Source organism: Amia ocellicauda, chromosome 5, assembly GCF_036373705.1.
Source record: "Amia ocellicauda isolate fAmiCal2 chromosome 5, fAmiCal2.hap1, whole genome shotgun sequence".
In the NCBI taxonomy this organism is placed as follows: Eukaryota; Metazoa; Chordata; class Actinopteri; order Amiiformes; family Amiidae; genus Amia; species Amia ocellicauda.
This window is the reverse complement of record NC_089854.1, coordinates 47,625,790-47,643,131: the sequence shown is the minus strand read 5'-3', so window position 1 is coordinate 47,643,131 and position 17,342 is coordinate 47,625,790. Positions and strand designations below refer to the sequence as shown.

At 43.0% G+C, this 17,342-nt stretch overlaps 1 protein-coding gene and 1 pseudogene across 4 annotated transcripts in view; both read left to right on the top strand.

The window, feature by feature from the left end:
* LOC136749050 (putative nuclease HARBI1) overlaps window positions 1-17,342 on the top strand; it is a 470,787-nt pseudogene that overhangs the window by 106,536 nt on the left and 346,909 nt on the right.
* The window catches only part of srpk2 (SRSF protein kinase 2), a 124,297-nt gene continuing 107,068 nt past the window's right edge, over window positions 114-17,342 (top strand). For 3 of the 4 annotated variants that reach the window (XM_066705508.1, XM_066705507.1, XM_066705504.1), the window contains exons 1-2: window positions 114-346; window positions 583-649. In XM_066705508.1, the coding sequence (XP_066561605.1) occupies window positions 331-346; window positions 583-649 (83 nt within the window). In that variant the 5' untranslated portion in view covers window positions 114-330. The remainder of the gene's footprint in view (window positions 347-582; window positions 650-17,342) is intronic. The other variant, XM_066705506.1, reaches the window with a different exon arrangement.

The window sequence follows — 17,342 nt, the reverse complement described above, 5'->3', positions numbered from 1 at the left end:
CTCGCGCCTGGAAGCAAACCGGTGAGCACCCGCCCCCCCCCCGACCGCTCCTGTTACCTCAATCAGGTGTGCCGGGGCGAAGCACATGATGCCGTGTATTGGCAGTTGTTGCTGCTCCTGTTCCTGTGTCTTTTGATAGAGAAAAAAGAGTGCTAGAGTTAGAGGAGTGTGAGACGAGTCAGTACTGGGTGTTTCTATGAGAGTGTGCGCGCCTCCCAACGGCAGAGGGAGCGCGCATCCCCGAGAGAGAGAGAGAGAGAGAGAGAGAGATATCCCGGCAGCTTTGCCGAGGTGCCGCCGCCACTGTGGGGAAGGAGCAAGGATAACAACATGAGCTCTCGCAAAGGTGACAGAGTTACTCTCTTATCTAAATCCTTCCCGTTCAGACCGAACCGGGGCTGGTTTGACCGCTGTCGCTGTGTGTTTGTGAGAGAGAGCTGTACGTGTTCTGTGCGAGATGCTTTGGACCAGTTGACTGATGTGTCGTTCTTCTCTCACCCCCCCTATCACCCTCTCTTTCTCTATCTCTGCCTGGTTCCTGGCTCTTCCTGCTAATGCTCGTATCGTAATCTCCCGGTACAGTGCTGGCCATCCAGGCCCGAAAGAGGAGGCCGAAGGGGAAGAAGGAGAAGGCGGCTCATCACCGGAGGTAAACGGCCAGTTCGGGCGGCGGGCATGGCGGGGGCTGTGGGCTCAGTAGAGAGGGAATGTTTATTCTTCTAACGGCGGCTGGGGCGCTGCAGGAGAGATAGATAAAGACTCGCACATGCAAGCAAGGCGCTGGGGATTGGCACTCACCAGTACCTTATATTCTGTATACTATACACGATAGTTATTGTACACTGTGCAGGTTTCTGCGGCTGAGACTGGCGTACCGGCTTTATTATTGGGAAGTTGCTATTGGCAACGTTCCGCAGCCCAAGGGTGTGGAATAGGGGATTTCTGGAACTGGAATTAGAGCGTGCACATTTTTTGTTGCATATACAGCTGGTACAAGATACCGACTGCCTCATCTCTCTCGGTCTGTTGCTGCGGGATAGCGAACTCATTGACTATTCATTTTTTGTAGTACTATTTGTGTGCATTATAGAACATAAGAAAGTTTGCAAACGAGAGGAGGCCAATTGACCCATTGTGCTCGTCATAACTGACTGATCCAAGGATCCTATCCAGTCTGTTCTTGAATGTTCCCAAATTGTCGGCTTCAACCACATCGCTGGGGAGTTTGTTCCAGATTGTGATGACTCTCTGTGTGAAGAAGTGTCTCCTGTTTTCTGTCTTGAATGCCTTGAAGCCCAATTTCCATTTGTGTCCCTGGGTCCGTCCGTTTGTCCCTGCTGATCTGGAAAAGCTCCTCTGGTTTGACGTGGTCAAAGCCTTTCATGATTTTGAAGACTTGAATCAAGTTCCCACGTAGTGAAAAGGTTCCCTCAGTCACTCCAAATAGGACATTCCCTTCAGACCTGGAATAAGTCTGGTTGCGATCCTCTGAACTGCCTCTAGAGCAGTGATATCTTTCTTGAAGTGTGGAGCCCAGAACTATACACAGTATTCCAGATGAGGTCTAACTAGTGCATTGTACTTAACATTACTTCCCTTGTTTTAAATTCTACACTTTTTACAATATACCCTAACATTCTGTTTGCCTTTTTTATTGCTTCACCACACTGTTTGGCTGGAGAAAGTGAGGAGTCCATGTAGACTCCTAGGTCTTTCTCATGCGTTACTTCATCTAGTTATTTTCCTCCCATAGTGTAATTATAGTGGACATTTTTGTTACCTGCATGTAATACCTTGCACTTGCCCACATTGAATTTCATCTGCCAGGTGTCGGCCCACAACTGAAAGTCCCTTTGAATAGTATCTGCTGAGCCACCTATTTTAGTATCATCTGCAAATTTGACAAGCTTGCTAACTATCCCATTGTCCAGATCATTAATATAGATTAGAAGCAGCAAAGGCCCTAGTACTGATCCCTGTGGAACTCCACTAACAACCTCACTCCAGTTAGAAGCAACTCCTCTAATCGACACCCTTTGTTTCCTATACATGAACCAGTTTATAATCCATCTACTTACATTACCCTGAATACCTACAGCTTCCAATTTGAGGATCAGTCTTTGGTGTGGAACCTTATCAATAGTTTTTTGACAATCTAAGTATATCATATCATATGCTTTCACATGATCTACAGCTGCAGTTGCATGTTCAAAAAACTCCAATAAATTAGTAAGATATGACTTGCCTTGTCTAAACCCATGTTGACTATCTCCAAGAATATGGTTTTCATTAAGATGCTCCTCTATTTTCTGTCTAATAATTTTTTCCAACATTTTACAAGAAATGCAGGTGAGACTGATTGGTCTGTAATTTCCTGGCTCAGTTTTGTCTTCTTGCTTGTGGATTGGTATGACATTTGCCATCTTCCAGTCAGTTGGCACATCCCCTGTTCTAAGTGTCTTTTGGAATATTTGAGTTAGCGGCCTAAAAATATTTTCCCTAATTTCTTTAAGTACTGTTGGAAATATACCATCTGGCCCAGGTGATGTTTGTTTTGAATTCTGCTAGTCCCTTTAGTACCTCCTCCTCATTTATCCTGATCTCTCTTTGGGTTTGATTGGACTAATTGTTAACCTGTGGCATAATATTATCTGTTTTTTCTTTTGTAAAAACCTCTTGTGAAATACTCATTTAGAACATTTGCCACATCTTGTTCGTTTTCCAAGATACTTCCATTTCCGTTTCATTTCCTCCTTTATTTTTGGACATCTTGCTGTTGTAGTATTGAAAAAAAACTCTTTGCATTAGTTTTAGCTCCAAGAGCTATGTTTCTTTCTATTTCCCTCTTTGCTTTCCTGATCCCTTTCTTAAGATCTCTTTGCAGTTCAACATATTATTTGTATTTAGTTTCATCTCTATCCCTTTTGTATGTGCTATACAACATTTTCTTGCTCTTGATATTTTTTTGCATACCTCTATTAAACCATTTTGGCCAGTGTTTTGTGGTCTCAACCATTTCTATTTCTGCTTCTGTAGTCCCAACTGGCCTTTCCCAGTCTATGTTTGGGAAATTGAAATCCCCCATTATAACAGCCACATCCTTGCTGCATGCAGTCTTGATTACACTGTACAATGCAACATCTTTCTGAATATCTGAGTTGGGTGGTCTGTAACTCACTCCTACCACTAATCCTCCAGATCTGTTATTCAAAAGTTTAACCCACAATGATTGTTTTGTTATTAGGATCTAATTTGAGTTCTTCTGCCTCAGTCATTTCTGACATACAATGCTACCCCACCACCTCTTCGACCACCTGTCTCTCCTAAACTGTGTGTATCCTTTCAACTTTTATTCATCCCCATTATTTTCTGTAAGCCATGTTTCCGTCACTCCTACAAAATCATAGTCACTCGCCTGCACTGTGGCTTCTAGGTCTAACATCTTGTTCCTTATACTCCTGGCATTGAGGTACAAACACTTCAGGATTTTCCTACTAGCAGTTTCCCTTTGTTTTCTTTCCTTAGTGGAACATCTCCCATTGTCAGAGCTCTCTGGTCCCTAGTTTAAAAGATTCTCAATTACTCTGCCACTCTCCCAATGCATTAGCTCCCCTTCTGTTTAGATAATAATAATAATAATAATAATAATAATAATAATATATTTTTTTTAATTTCTTGGCAGACACCCTTATCCAGGGCGACTTACAACATAAGTGTAAAACAAAGTGCAAAATTACAGTTGAGTAAAGGCATCAATCAATCAATCAATCAAACTAAACATAGCAATTCAAAATACATTTTACGAATACCAATTTACAATTTAGACAAGCAAGTACAGTAAGTGAGGTCCTACATCCTGGACGGTAAAGCTAAGTGCTGTCAAGATGTAGGGTCACAGTCAAGGGCTACGGGAAAGGGAGCAAGGAGGAAAACAAAATCGAAAAAACACAAGAAGCATAATAAAAAACTGAGAAGTGCTATCTAGCAGGCATAAAGGACTAATATTACAAGTACTGTTGGAAAAGATGCGTCTTGAGTAAGTGTCTGAAGGAGGTCAAGGACTCTGCTGTTTTGACTTCGGTGAGCAGGTCGTTCCACCATTTAGGGGCCAGGGATGAGAAGGAGCGGGCTCTCGAGGAAGGAGAGTGGAGAGGAGGCAGAGTTAGTCTTCTGGCACTGGAGGAGCGCAGTGGTCTGGAGGGGATGTATGGAGAGACGAGTGTCTGAAGGTAACTTGGTGCAGTGTGGTCAAGACAGCGGTAGGTGAGGGTCAATGTCTTGAACTGAATGCGTGCCGTTATTGGGAGCCAGTGGAGGGAGCGGAGCAGTGGTGTAGCGTGTGCGAATTGTGGCAGAGAGAATACCAGACGAACCGCAGAGTTCTGGATGAGCTGGAGCGGGCGGGTATTAGTTGCAGGCAGGCCGGCCAGGAGGGAGTTGCAGTAGTCCAGGCGGGAGAGGACCAGGGACTGGACGAGCAGCTGAGTTGAGTAGTCGGTGAGGAAGGGATGGATCCGGCGTATGTTGCTCAGGAAGTATCTGCAGGTGCGTGTCAGCGTGGTGATGTGCTGGGTGTAGGAGAGCGCAGGATCGAGGGTGACTCCTAGATTTTTAGCGGAGGAAGAAGAAGAAGGAGAGAGTGTGGTGGATTCCAAGGGGATCGAGATGGGGAGATCAGCAGAAGGTGAGGAAGAGTGGGGGAACTTGACTTGAGCGACTTCTCAGCTGGCTTGCCCGAGACTACAGTGGCGTCCAGTCCATATAAACTGTCCGGTTTGTACAGGTCCCATCTGTCCTAAAAGAATGACCAATGCTCCATAAATCTAAAACCCTCTTCCCTACACCAAGATTTCAACCAAATGTTAACCCTCAGAATACTAGGCCCACAGTGCGTGATCTACGCGTCAGACCTAGAGCGCTATCAGAAAAATCACAGCGTTTAACATAGCGCAGCAAATTACTTAATTTTACATAAATACATATATGCATAATATGAAATCTATTTATCACAAGAAACATAAGACACTGACGTTTTTCATTCTTCTATAATTTGTTTATTTTTGGAATGAATACAGAAATGTGGATTGGCAAAGAAACAAAACTTATACAGACGCCATTTTTATTTTCAAAACAACCCAGTTAAAAAATCATATTCATATGAATCCCCATAATGTTCTTTTTAAAATACAAAAAAATGCAGATGTTTATAAATACTCATTCAAGAGATATAATATGTTTTGCAAGGAGCACACATGTCTAGAAATTAGTCAGAATTACACTACAAAACAACAAAAATGAAAGTAATTGCCTGGTCGGCTTGTGTTAAATATAAAACCAACTTCAAGATGTACAGATTATTGTTGTTGCTGTCGTTATTACTACCAGTAATATTTAATAATAACAATACTACTACTACTACTACTAATAATAATAAATGTACATTGCTTACTTTGCATAGATTGTAAACGTGTGTTTGGCTCGGGACAGATGTGATCGTTCTCCTTTGTGGAGAAATCGACCGGTCAGGGTTACCATGTAGAAATGCATCTCGGGCTATTACTACTTATTTATTATTTATTCATCTTAGCGGCTTTCTTTTGTGTCAATTTATCTGTTATCTGTTATTTGTGTTGAAAATGTGATTCTGACATTTAGGTAGACCAGCGGAAATAAACAACTAGAAACATTTAATCTGCACCGTCACCGCCTAGCATTTACATTCCCGTGATAAACTTCTGCCTGCCCCTCTTCCAAATTGCTGTCATTAACTGTGTACAATACTAATCAATGTGCCAAATGAGAAGTTTACAATACTAAAAAGTTTATTGTATTTAGTTTTACCAGTCTCAGAAGTAGTCAAATGTTCAAAACATCTTTGACTCCTTTAAAAGCGCACTCATATATTGAGCATTTTCAGTGGGCCGACATCTTTTCCTGTCTTCTCTAAGAGACAGTTTTTTTTTTTTAAACCAATACAAAACCTCTGTTTTAACCAATCTTTTGTGAGACTGAACCATTCAAAAAGCTTTTAAAACACAATTTGTTGCTCTGCAGATTTGTCCAATAAAAAACATTTTAAGGCTAAAAAGGGGCCGAAATTTTGGGCCGAAAATTGGCCTGCTACTCCTCTGCGGGTTAAACTTTCTAATCTCTGCCTGTCTCCTTGGCCATGCACGTGGTACCAGAGATATTTCAGAGAAAACTACCATGGAGGTTCTGCTGTTCCTAATTCTTTAAATTTAGTCTTGCAGAACCTCTGTCCTACCTTTTCCTAAGTCATTGGTTCCAATGTGGACCATGACCAGTGGATTCCCCCCAGCTTTGGCCGGTAGCCCATCTACTAGTTTAGGGAGATCTGCAACCTGAGCACCAGGCAGGCAAGATACCATGCAGCTCTCCTTATCACTAGAACATACTGTGTAATCTACACCTCTAAGAATAGAGTCTCCTACTATAACTACCTCCCTGTTCTGGCGGGGAGTGGGCACCATGGTGCTCTGGTGCTCTGGTGCTCAACTGCCCTCCCATCACCCTCGGAGCCATCACTGTCCAACTCGGTGTCCAGCAGTTGGAACCTGTTGGGCATTTCTAGCCCTTTGGATGTCTCTAATGCCTCGGTTCCACTGGCTTAAGTGTCCGTGCCGTGCCATGCCATGCTGTGCCATGCAGAGCTTTCATTGTAAAACCAGGCCGTTTTGAAGTCCATCCCCTCTTATGGGAGGAGCAGAGCGATTGTGGGTTTGGTTTGTGTTTCGTTTTAAATACAAAGACAGAACAACACTACGAGTGATAGAGCCTGACGTGCGTGGAAAGGACTTTTGTGTCTATTTTATTCTTTCTGCTTTACATGATTGTAAACAGCGTAATAAATACACGTTTCTGTTAAGAGATATTAGGAAGAGCTAAACGTGTATAGACAACATTATATTCAGACAATCACGTTCCCATAAGAATAAGTTTCCAACAATAACAATACATATTTGCTATTTAGTATTATCATCATCATTTGTGCTAGTAGATATGTATTTTAAATGGCACAATGTGACTACCTTAACTTATTACTCTTTCTGCAGATTTGTAACTGCAAAAAATACTTTTTGCGGTATTATTTATAATTTACTTAGCAGATGTTACAGTTGAAACAAAATACACAAGTTTCACGATTTAATCATCCAGCTACAATATATCAGGTTACAATTTAACTAAAGTGTGCATGTTTTCAATGCATTTATGGACTTATGGATGCATTTATTAAACCAGTCCGTAATGTTTTAGAGGGAAACCCAGATCTGCTGTATTTATTTATTTATTCATTCATTTAACTTGTAAATGGGCACACGTTAACTGAATCGTGTTCGCCTTCACACTGATTGTCTCTGCGGATTGTCCCTGCACACTATTCACAAAACTACAGCCTGAAACACCGTCCAGTTGTTCATAAAATATTAATAAAAATCGTCTGCTACTGATCCGATTATTATCCTTCAGTATAGTCACGGCACTGCACTGGGCTCCTGTGAATTCCAAGTTTTTAATACACTCGGATATTAACTGTAAGCAGTAAACATTTAATTGTTTCTGTATGTGGATTTCACTCAATGCTGCTAATAAAACTGTAATTTCTTTGTGATCTCACACGGCATTTGAGATTATCTTCTGACATAATGTAGTCGATCTCTTCCCTGTATGTCTGCAAGTCAAAGCACACATCTCCGCTGCTGAAAGCGAAGTATTTCCTTAGTGGGCGTGACGGACGCGTCCGCCAGTGGAAACGGGGCATAAGGGTTGTGCGCGCTCTTTTCTGCGGTTACGACCTACTGTAACCCAGCAGTTCTCTACACTTTCCTGCTCAAGGTCTCAACTCTCCTAGGTTTTGGCATGCACACCATCTCACTCATAAGCTGATTGACAAATTCTTCTATATCACTAAAACAGCGCAGATCAGCTGGGCCTCAAGATCACGAACCTTGATCTCTAGGATTTCAACATGCTGACAACGTTCACAAATGAAATCTTCTTGGATGAGTTCATCCAGGAAGGCAATCATTCTGCAAACCTGACACTGTAGTGGCTATGTGTTTGTTTTTTGTTTTTTTGTTATTTTCCCTCTAAGTCTCTTGGTTTCAGATCCCTAGTCAACTGCTTAACTTTTTGTCACCAAGAAACAGCGCAGCTCTTTCTCAACCGCTGCTTTAAGAAGCTTTTGTCTACCTGCCACAAATTCACACCTAACTGGCCCCACCTGGCTCCTCCTGGAACAAAATTCCTGCTAGTCCTCGACTAAATCACCTTTCTACAACCTGTTTACTTTCACCAACTCAGCAGCTGAACTGAATTGACATAAATTAAGGCAAACTTAAAACAAAATGAGGAATGCAAACAATGGTCTGAAACTAGGAAAACAACAAGATAGCTGCCTCTCACCTATCTCACTGCTTTTCCTTCCACTGATCGAAGGAAATGGGCGGCCAAGGCTCATTGATGCACGTGGGGAGCGAAGGCTGGTCCGTGTGGTCCAATCCAACAGACGAGCTACTGTAGCTCAAATTGCTGAAAAAGTTAATGCTGGTTCCACTTTTGATAGGTAGTAACCAGGGGATAAAATTAACTTTTTTGGCCACATGCCACTGTGTCTGGTAGAAGGAAAAAACTTACCAGCCATGTGGTATTTTTACCAGCCAAAGGCAAACATTGCCAAAAATGCATGAGGGTGCGTAAATGTGTGGTGAACATGTTAAAACTTGGCATTTATTCAGGTAATTAATCAATCGCCATAACAAAAGCTAATTGCACACCTGTATAGACAAGACAGGTGTGTATGAGGGAAAAGGATCTGGATTAAAAAAACATGCTCCCACACAGTTACTACTTGCAAGTGTTATAAGGTCTTTGATCAAAACATTGCATTCTATTGAATTATAACACTTGCTAGTAGAGACAGTGTGCGGGAGCATCTTTTTCAAATTAATCAATCACATATGCAATAACATGGCAGCTAATGGGGATGTGTATAAACACTTAAACTAACACATGAGAAGGGGTGTTATATGGTGACGCATTATTGCTCTTCATACTCATCTTCCTCTTCAGTGCTACTCCCTTCTCTGGGTCTCTGCACATCATTAAAAGGATTTCATTGCATTGCCTACATATTTATAGAGTCACCGTCCGACATGCAACTCGTGTCCGATTCTTGTATTATTGTCCCGACAATTTCAAATTAACCATAAAGGTTGTGACTATTTATTTAGTAAATATATTTTGTAATTACAGCTGTAATAACCAATGTTTTTCTTTTTCATTTTTAATACATTTTCATTCAATTGCTAGTTTAGCAATGTGAGCTGCAATGAAAATGCCTTAACATTAGCGTCCTTGTGGCAATGTTTTCCGGTCACAACAGCGAAATACAAAATGTATGAGACCTAGCTAGCTAGCTAATTTATACAATCTACTTGACTAAACGATTGACTTTTCCTCTCCAAACCACACTCAGGCTGCCGTTCTGCATTCGGAAACATAACTGTGCGCTCGAGTTCCAGCGAATACAAAATGAATAGCAATAGCTGGCTGTGTGTGTATTCGTGTGTTTGTTGCGGTCCTCTTTCATTTTCTATCATATTATAATTCAGAAACACTTTGATCCAGGTAATTAAAAAGTCAGTAATTATGACTATGAAAAGTAATTAAAAGTCAATATTTTTCCACATCCTTAACCCCCTTACTTCTCCTTCGTTCTTCGCCATGAAATATGTCCTTCTGGACTGAAGACTGTCCAGATGCCATATATTTTCAAAAAACATGATATTGCGGTTTGCCAAATCAACTCACATACCAACACTACAACAAATTAATTCGTTATTTTGAAACATATCGGCAAATACTCTATCAGAAACTAAAAGTTGAGTTGTACACTTGTTGGCTACCTGCCAAAGTGGCTGGTAAGATTGACAGAGTTATCCGCCACTGGCTAAATCTACCCGCATTTGGCAGGTGGCGGGTGTTAATTTTATTTGCTGGTTGTGACCACTGCAGTCTGGGAACACCCCACAAGAGCTGCAGTTTTGGAGATGCTCTGACCCAGTCGTCTAGCCATCACAATTTGGCCCTTGTCAAAGTCGCTCAGATCCTTACGCTTGCCCATTTTTTCCTGCTTCTAACACATCAACTTTGAGGATAAAATGTTCACTTGCTGCCTAATATATCCCACCCACTGACAGGTGCCATGATAACGAGATTATCAGTGTTACTCACTTCACCTGTCAGTGGTCATAATGTTATGGCTGATCGGTGTATATACTCTCGTTTTATTACATGAAATAGTATTCACAAACATACCAGCTGTGCCCCTTTTCCTCAATATCATTCCTCTGCCCCTAAGCACCATCAGTGTGGAACCCCCAATAAATGGAACATAGAACAACAAACGGATGAATGTCCCTGACTGATTACATAAACATTCAGTGATGCTGACACCTTCCTTCATTATTAGTACAAAAATGTAGACCTACTGTATTGCAATTGGGGAAGAATATACATATAATCATGGTTGGGAGGTTTACTTTTAAAAAGTATTCCGTTACAGAATACTGATTACCTTGTTTTGAAAATAATCTGTATACATTACTCACAGTCATTAACATAATCGGAATACTTTTAGATTACTTTAAGAATACTTTTTTTTCCTTTATTAAAAATCAAAAGCAGTTGAGTTCAAGAAGTGAAACAAAATGTACTACACATTCTAATATCGATGACTGATTTACATTTTTTATTTGTATCCACAGTACAGATTTTCTTGCATATTTATACTTTGTCCTAACATTTGTCTGCATTTTGTAGTAATGTATGCATTTTTAAACAAGTGAAGTGATAAGTTATCATAACCCCAGTTCCCTGAAAAAGAAGGGCAGCCATTACCGAATGGGAAGAGCCTTCTGACCTGCCAATCAGTGAAAACATGTACCAAAGCTCCCCAATAGGGGCCCTGCTGGCAGGAGGAAGACCCGCCCCCAGTGTCTGTGAAAAATCTCCTGACTGCAGCTGCCTGCCATTTCTTCATCAGGAAGGTCATCTGGCCGAGCGACCCCTGAAGGGTAATGGCTATCTTTTTCTTTTTCAGGGAACTGGGGTTATGATGATAACCCATCATTCCCTTTCAAATTGAAAGACAGCCATTACCGAATGGGAAGACTATACGAGAGCTGTCGCGAGTCCTTACACCCGATTTAAGCCCCAATCCCATCATGGCAAGCATAGCAGAGCCTCACGAGCCTCCTGACTGCAGCTGCCTGCCATTTCTTCTTTCACCTTACCAGTGATACTGCTTTTAGTCTTGTTCGCTTGCGTGTGTAATAAAAGTTTGAGAAGTGTGATCTCCTGCTCTTCGGAGTTTGATTATTCGGCTATCCACTTGCGCTCTTCAGTTTTATTGCTACTCTTGGAGCTTTGCATCTCTTCGGAGGTAAGTGTACAACAGGAGTCTTGCTCAGAGCCGACTTCGGTCCCTCCATTGAGATCTGCTGTGCGATCGTTACTTCCTGTACCATTGTTTCCTACAGATTTGAGTGAAGGAAGGAGAAGGAGTGAGAAAGTGATGCTACTCGGGCTGGAGCAGTCTCCTGTGGTTTCGGTCAGCTGACCATCCTGCCCTCGTGAAGGTCTGGTGACCAGACTAGGTCGCAGCATAACACAAGTCTTCAAGTGTGGTGCAGTGAAAGAGAGCCCATGACGTGGCCTTTCCCCTTGTTGAATGTGCTGAGATGTGTTCAGGCATGGGAACTTTAGAAGTCTCATAGGTGAGCCAGATCGCGTCCGCCACCCAGTGCGCCAGTTGTTGTTTTGAAACCGCCCTCCCTCCGGTGGTGAACCCGTAGCAGACAAAGAGCTGGTCGGATTTGTGGTTGTGTGCAATCCTCCGCATGCAGCACTTCAAAGCCTGGACAGGGCAGTGTGTAGTCTGTGGTCCTCATCCAATGTATGTGGAGGGGGATGGAAAGACTCCAGGATAATTGGTTGATTAATGTGGAATGCTGACACGACCTTGGGCAGGAAGGCCGGGTTCATCCTCAGAGTGACTGTCATTGCTTCCTGAGAAGATTATCCACGGACAAGGTGTGAATTTCGCAGGTTCAAAGTCCTTGCAGAACTAATTCCTAGGCTGGAATTTTGTCCTTTACTAGTGGTCTCAAATGTCTCACACCCTTCAGAAATTGGGTTGACAGGAAATGGGCTCCTGGGGAGACATTGTCAATCTTATCATGGCATGCTGAGATGGCAGTCAGATATACCTTCAATGTGAATGCAGATTTCCCATCTTCTAGCAGCTGTTGCAGGAAGCACAGAATGGTCGACATGGGGCACGACACCGGTTCCACATGTCGGGCTAGACACCAGTTCTGGAAGGCTGACCACTTATAAGTATATTGGGCCTTGGTGGAGGGGGCCCTGGTGTTTCCACAACATTATCAGGCAGCCCCATAGACATTAGGCCTTTCAGGGGCCAAACCCACAACTGCAGCTGTGCTGGGTTGGGGTGCCAGAGCAATCCCTCTGCTTGACTCAGCAAGTCCGGTCGAAGTGGTCGACCTGAGCTAGTCCCAACCTTTCCCAGATCTCAGCTGTCCAGACCTCCCAGACCTCCCCTGGGAAGAATGTCTGCCGCTGTATTGCCACGCCAGGCAGGTATATTGCTCGTATTGAGCGGAGATTGTTCTGTGCCCACAGCAGAAGTCTGCATGCCACATGATGTAGTCTGGGGGAGCGCAGGCCATCCTGGTGTTTGATGTAAGCCGCCACCCACGTGTTGTCTGTCCGAACCAGGAAATGCCTGTCTGGCAGAACATTTCATGAGTGGTGCAGCTCCAGCCGCACTGCTTGCAGCGCTTGTATGTTGATGTGAGCAGACGACCAGACACCAGAGACTCCCGCCCCATCCTGTGCCTGAGGTGTCTGTGGTGATGACTTCCTGACTATGCGGGTATACGAGGGGGGAGCTGAGGCACAGATTGTCTTGATCTCTCCACCAGGACAGTGCTTGCCAGCATGTTGAGGTCACTGTCTGGACTCTGTGCACACCAGCCAGTCATCCAGGTAATTCAGGATCCTTATCCCCTTTGTCTTGAGGGGGGCCAAGGCTGCATCCATGCACTTTGAGAATGTGCGGGAAGCCAGTGAGAGGCCAAATGGCAGCACACTGAACTCATACACCTGGCCTTGGAAGGCGAAGTGCAGGTATTTCCTGTCCGCTGGGAGTATGGGGACGTGGAAGTAGGCATCCCTGAGGTCTATTTACATGAGCCAGTCGCCCCCAGCCGGACAGACTGGAGGATATGCTGTGCAGTCAACATGCGGAAGTTTATTTTCTTCAGAAACATGTTGAGGCCCCTCAGGTTGAGAATGGGCCTGAAGCCTCCATCCTTCTTTGGCACTAGGAAGTTTCCCGAGTAGAACCCTCTGGGGCCACTAGTCATATCGCTAATTTCTCCTGCATCACAGAGATTTCCTGTGACAGAACTTTCACCCTTTCGTGGCATATGACAGTAGTGGTCAGCACCCCCCTGAAGGGGAATTGGAGGGCGTATCCGTGGGTCATCGTTGTTCACACACAGGAGTCTTGGGTGCAGGCTTGCATTGGTCGAGTTCGGTCAGTCTGTTGGGGGATGGTGGGGGTGGTGATGACGGCCGCAGGGGGCTGCCGGGGGTCTCCCCGGCCCTTAGGTCTCCAGCTGGGGAGGCTATTCTTTCCCCTCGCTTGTGTCTGGCTTGCCTCATCAGTGCCTTGAACTCTGTGCTCAGGCCTGTGAATTGTTCAGATGCTGAAAGAGGAAATGGCAGGCGGCTGCAGTCAGGAGGCTTGTGAGGCTCTGCTATGCGTGCCATGATGGGATTGGGGTTTAAATCGGGTGTCAGGACTCGTGACAGCTCTGGTATAGTCTTCCCATTCAGTAATGGCTGTCTTTCAATTTGAAAGGGAACGATAGGTTATTATCATAACCCCGGTTCCCTGAAAAAGAAAAAGATAGCCATTACCCTTCAGGGGTCGCTTGGCCAGATGACCTTCCTGATGAAGAAATGGCAGGCAGCTGCAGTCAGGAGGAGATTTTTCACAGATGCCGGGGGCGGGTCTTCCTCCTGCCAGCAGGGCCCCTATTTGGGAGCTTTGGTACATGTTTTCACTGATTGGCAGGTCAGAAGGCTCTTCCCATTCGGTAATGGCTGTCTTTTGATTTGAAAGGGAACTTTGTGTTAGCTGGGATGCTGACTAGCAGCTTCAATGCCTGCTTGTTGTAGAATGGTGCCAAATCACCCGCTGTTTGACTAGAGACGTGTAAATAAAAAAAATGTTACAAACATTGGGCCCCTTCAGATTTGCGCAATTCCCTTACACTTGTACACTTTCATGTAAATTATCTAGAAGTGTTCGGTAATCTCTTACTCTTTTTAAAAAGTATCGGTAATCAGAGTACTCATCTGACAGGAGTAACTGTAATCGAAATACAGTTATCAAAATTCTGTAATCTGAAAATGTAAACATAAAGCCATTACAGTCTTTTAACACTAGAAGTGCCAAGCTGGTCAATGTGACTGATTTGGTTATTAAAATTTGAATTACTCTGTGCTCCTAAATACACTGCGCATACCCGTTCGTGACTTTTCCTAAATATATGTATTAAACATGCCTACAGCGTTCTAGCTGGATAAATGTGAAAATAAATAGGTTATAAACTCATTTACCTAGAATAGCCAAAATCGGGTCATTTAAATACATAATAAATCAAATATAACACATAATCCTGTCTGTCCTTTACAATACAGTCAGTCTGGCACTCAAGTGGCGATTTCTACCTGTCTACAGTCTTTCTTGTGCTTGAAAAACGTACGCAACTGTAGTCAGATTGAGTGGATACAGTGATTACCTGCAAATCAACATGGATTGGAAACGGAGACTGAAGACAGCTCGTTTTGGACATGCCGTGTATATGAACATGACTGATGCAGGGGCATCAGCGATACAGGCTTGACAGATCATTCGTGGGTTGCTGTGAAAACACCTTGAGTGAAACGCCAGGTCCAAATGGCACCGAGTGCTTTTACTCTACTGATCAATACGTGATTGCTACTGCACAGTACAGAGTGCAATAGCGCAGCACATCCACCAAAATAATGATTCACGGACATAATCAGCGGAGGAGTATTTATTGCAATGCTATATATTAGTGGAGCAAAAGAGTTGACCTGGAGAGGCTGTCGAAATGCAGTGTGAGCTCATGCAGGGAAAGTGCAGAAACGTGTCCTGTGTTGACTGTACGAGCTGTCAGGTATGCAGGTTATATAAATAGTAAATATGTTATTGAAATACAAAGCTACAGTGAATACAAGCACTGTATGTTGAAAACAAAGTTTACACGATGTTGAAAATGTTTACTTTAGTGTACAATTATGTTTTGATGAATGCAATAGTTATTTTTGAACTATAAAATATTGCTATGGAGCATTATTCCAATACTTATTTACACTTGTTTTATTATCTTATTGTATGCCGTTTTTGAGCTTTTTGCTTATTGTAGGCTATATAGTTATTCTTGTTTTGACTGCAGTGTGCACGTTTACAAAAAATTGCGTTATTTATAGCAATAATATTAATGTTTTATGATCACATTTCAATTTAAATACTGCAGTTGTGCTATGTAAATGTTGGATTTGATGTTCATGAATAAAACTTCTGAGTTTTATATGATGGTTTGCCTTTGATTGTCATTTTGCAGCTGTTAAAGAGCTATTGGTTACAATGACCGGCTATGGCGCTTGTAGGTAGTTCAAAATGTCGGCGCTTCTAGTGTTAAGAAGCATTGCATTTAAAAATTGTTAACTTACAAATCTAGGATATTATTACTATTATTCAGCAAATATCTTTATTTTTCCACAGTTTTGTTGTCTTATCAGTAATTAGAGCTTGGGGGGGGGGGGGGGCAACTGGCGAAGTCGGGGGGTAGTATGTCGACGAAGTTCGTTCCAGGGGGGGCTAGGGCGGTTGGCAACCAGCTCAAACGGGAATCGCCCAACCCACCAAAGTTGAAAATGGACCAGCCCTTCTGGCATTTGCCACAATTGCCAGATGGCCAGTCCGCCTATGCTTTACGCTAATGTTGCACTATGAACATACATTTATACATACACATAGACAAAATACATTACATACACACAGACAAAATACATTAAAGTGATATGTTTCTTTTTTCATTTAAGGTAGAAATATATTGTTTTGTACATTGTTTTGTATTAATTTATGTTTCTATTGTTACCTATTCGCAGAAGCTAAAGGTGTATAGACATTTTACCTGAAACAAGTTAAATTACCAGTAAGACGAGAGAATTTACATTTTGGGAAAAAAAGAAAAAGAAATGTACAGTCCAGACCCCATTTCAGAAATCCTTGTAAAAGGCCACTGTGGAAATACTTTGCCTTCTTTAGGAGGTACCAGAGGGAGACTGATGGTTAGTATTTTGTTTCTTTTTAAAAGCATGGCCAGAAAGCAATTGTTACAGTGAGGGGAAAAAAGTATTTGATCCCCTGCTGATTTTCTAAGTTTGCCCACTGACAAAGAAATGATCAGTCTATAATTTTAATGGTAGGTGTATTTTAACACTGAGAGACAGAATAACAACAAAAAAATCCAGAAAACGCATTTCAAAAAAGTTATAAATTGATTTGCATGTTAATGAGTGAAATAAGTATTTGACCCCTTCGACTTAGTACTTGGTGGCAAAACCCTTGTTGGCAATCGCAGAGGTCAGACGTTTCTTGTAGTTGGCCACCAGGTTTGCACACATCTCAGGAGGGATTTTGTCCCACTCCTCTTTGCAGATCCTCTCCAAGTCATTAAGGTTTCGAGGCTGGTGTTTGGCAACTCGATCCTTCAGCTCCCTCCACAGATTTTCTATGGGATTAAGGTCTGGAGACTGGCTAGGCCACTCCAGGACCTTAATGTGCTTCTTCTTGAGCCACTCCTTTGTTGCCTTGGCTGTGTGTTTTGGGTCATTGTCATGCTGGAATACCCATCCACGACCCATTTTCAATGCCCAGGCTGAAGGAAGGAGGTTCTCACCCAAGATTTGACGGTACATCGCCCCGTCCATCGTCCCTTTGATGCAGTGCAGTTGTCCTGTCCCCTTAGCTGAAAAACACCCCCAAAGCATAATGTTTCCACCTCCATGTTTGACGGTGGGGATGGTGTTCTTGGGGTCATAGGCAGCATTCCTCCTCATCCAAACACGGCGAGTTGATTTGATGCCAAAGAGCTCGATTCTGGTCTCATCTTTCACCTTGGTCTCCTCTGAAT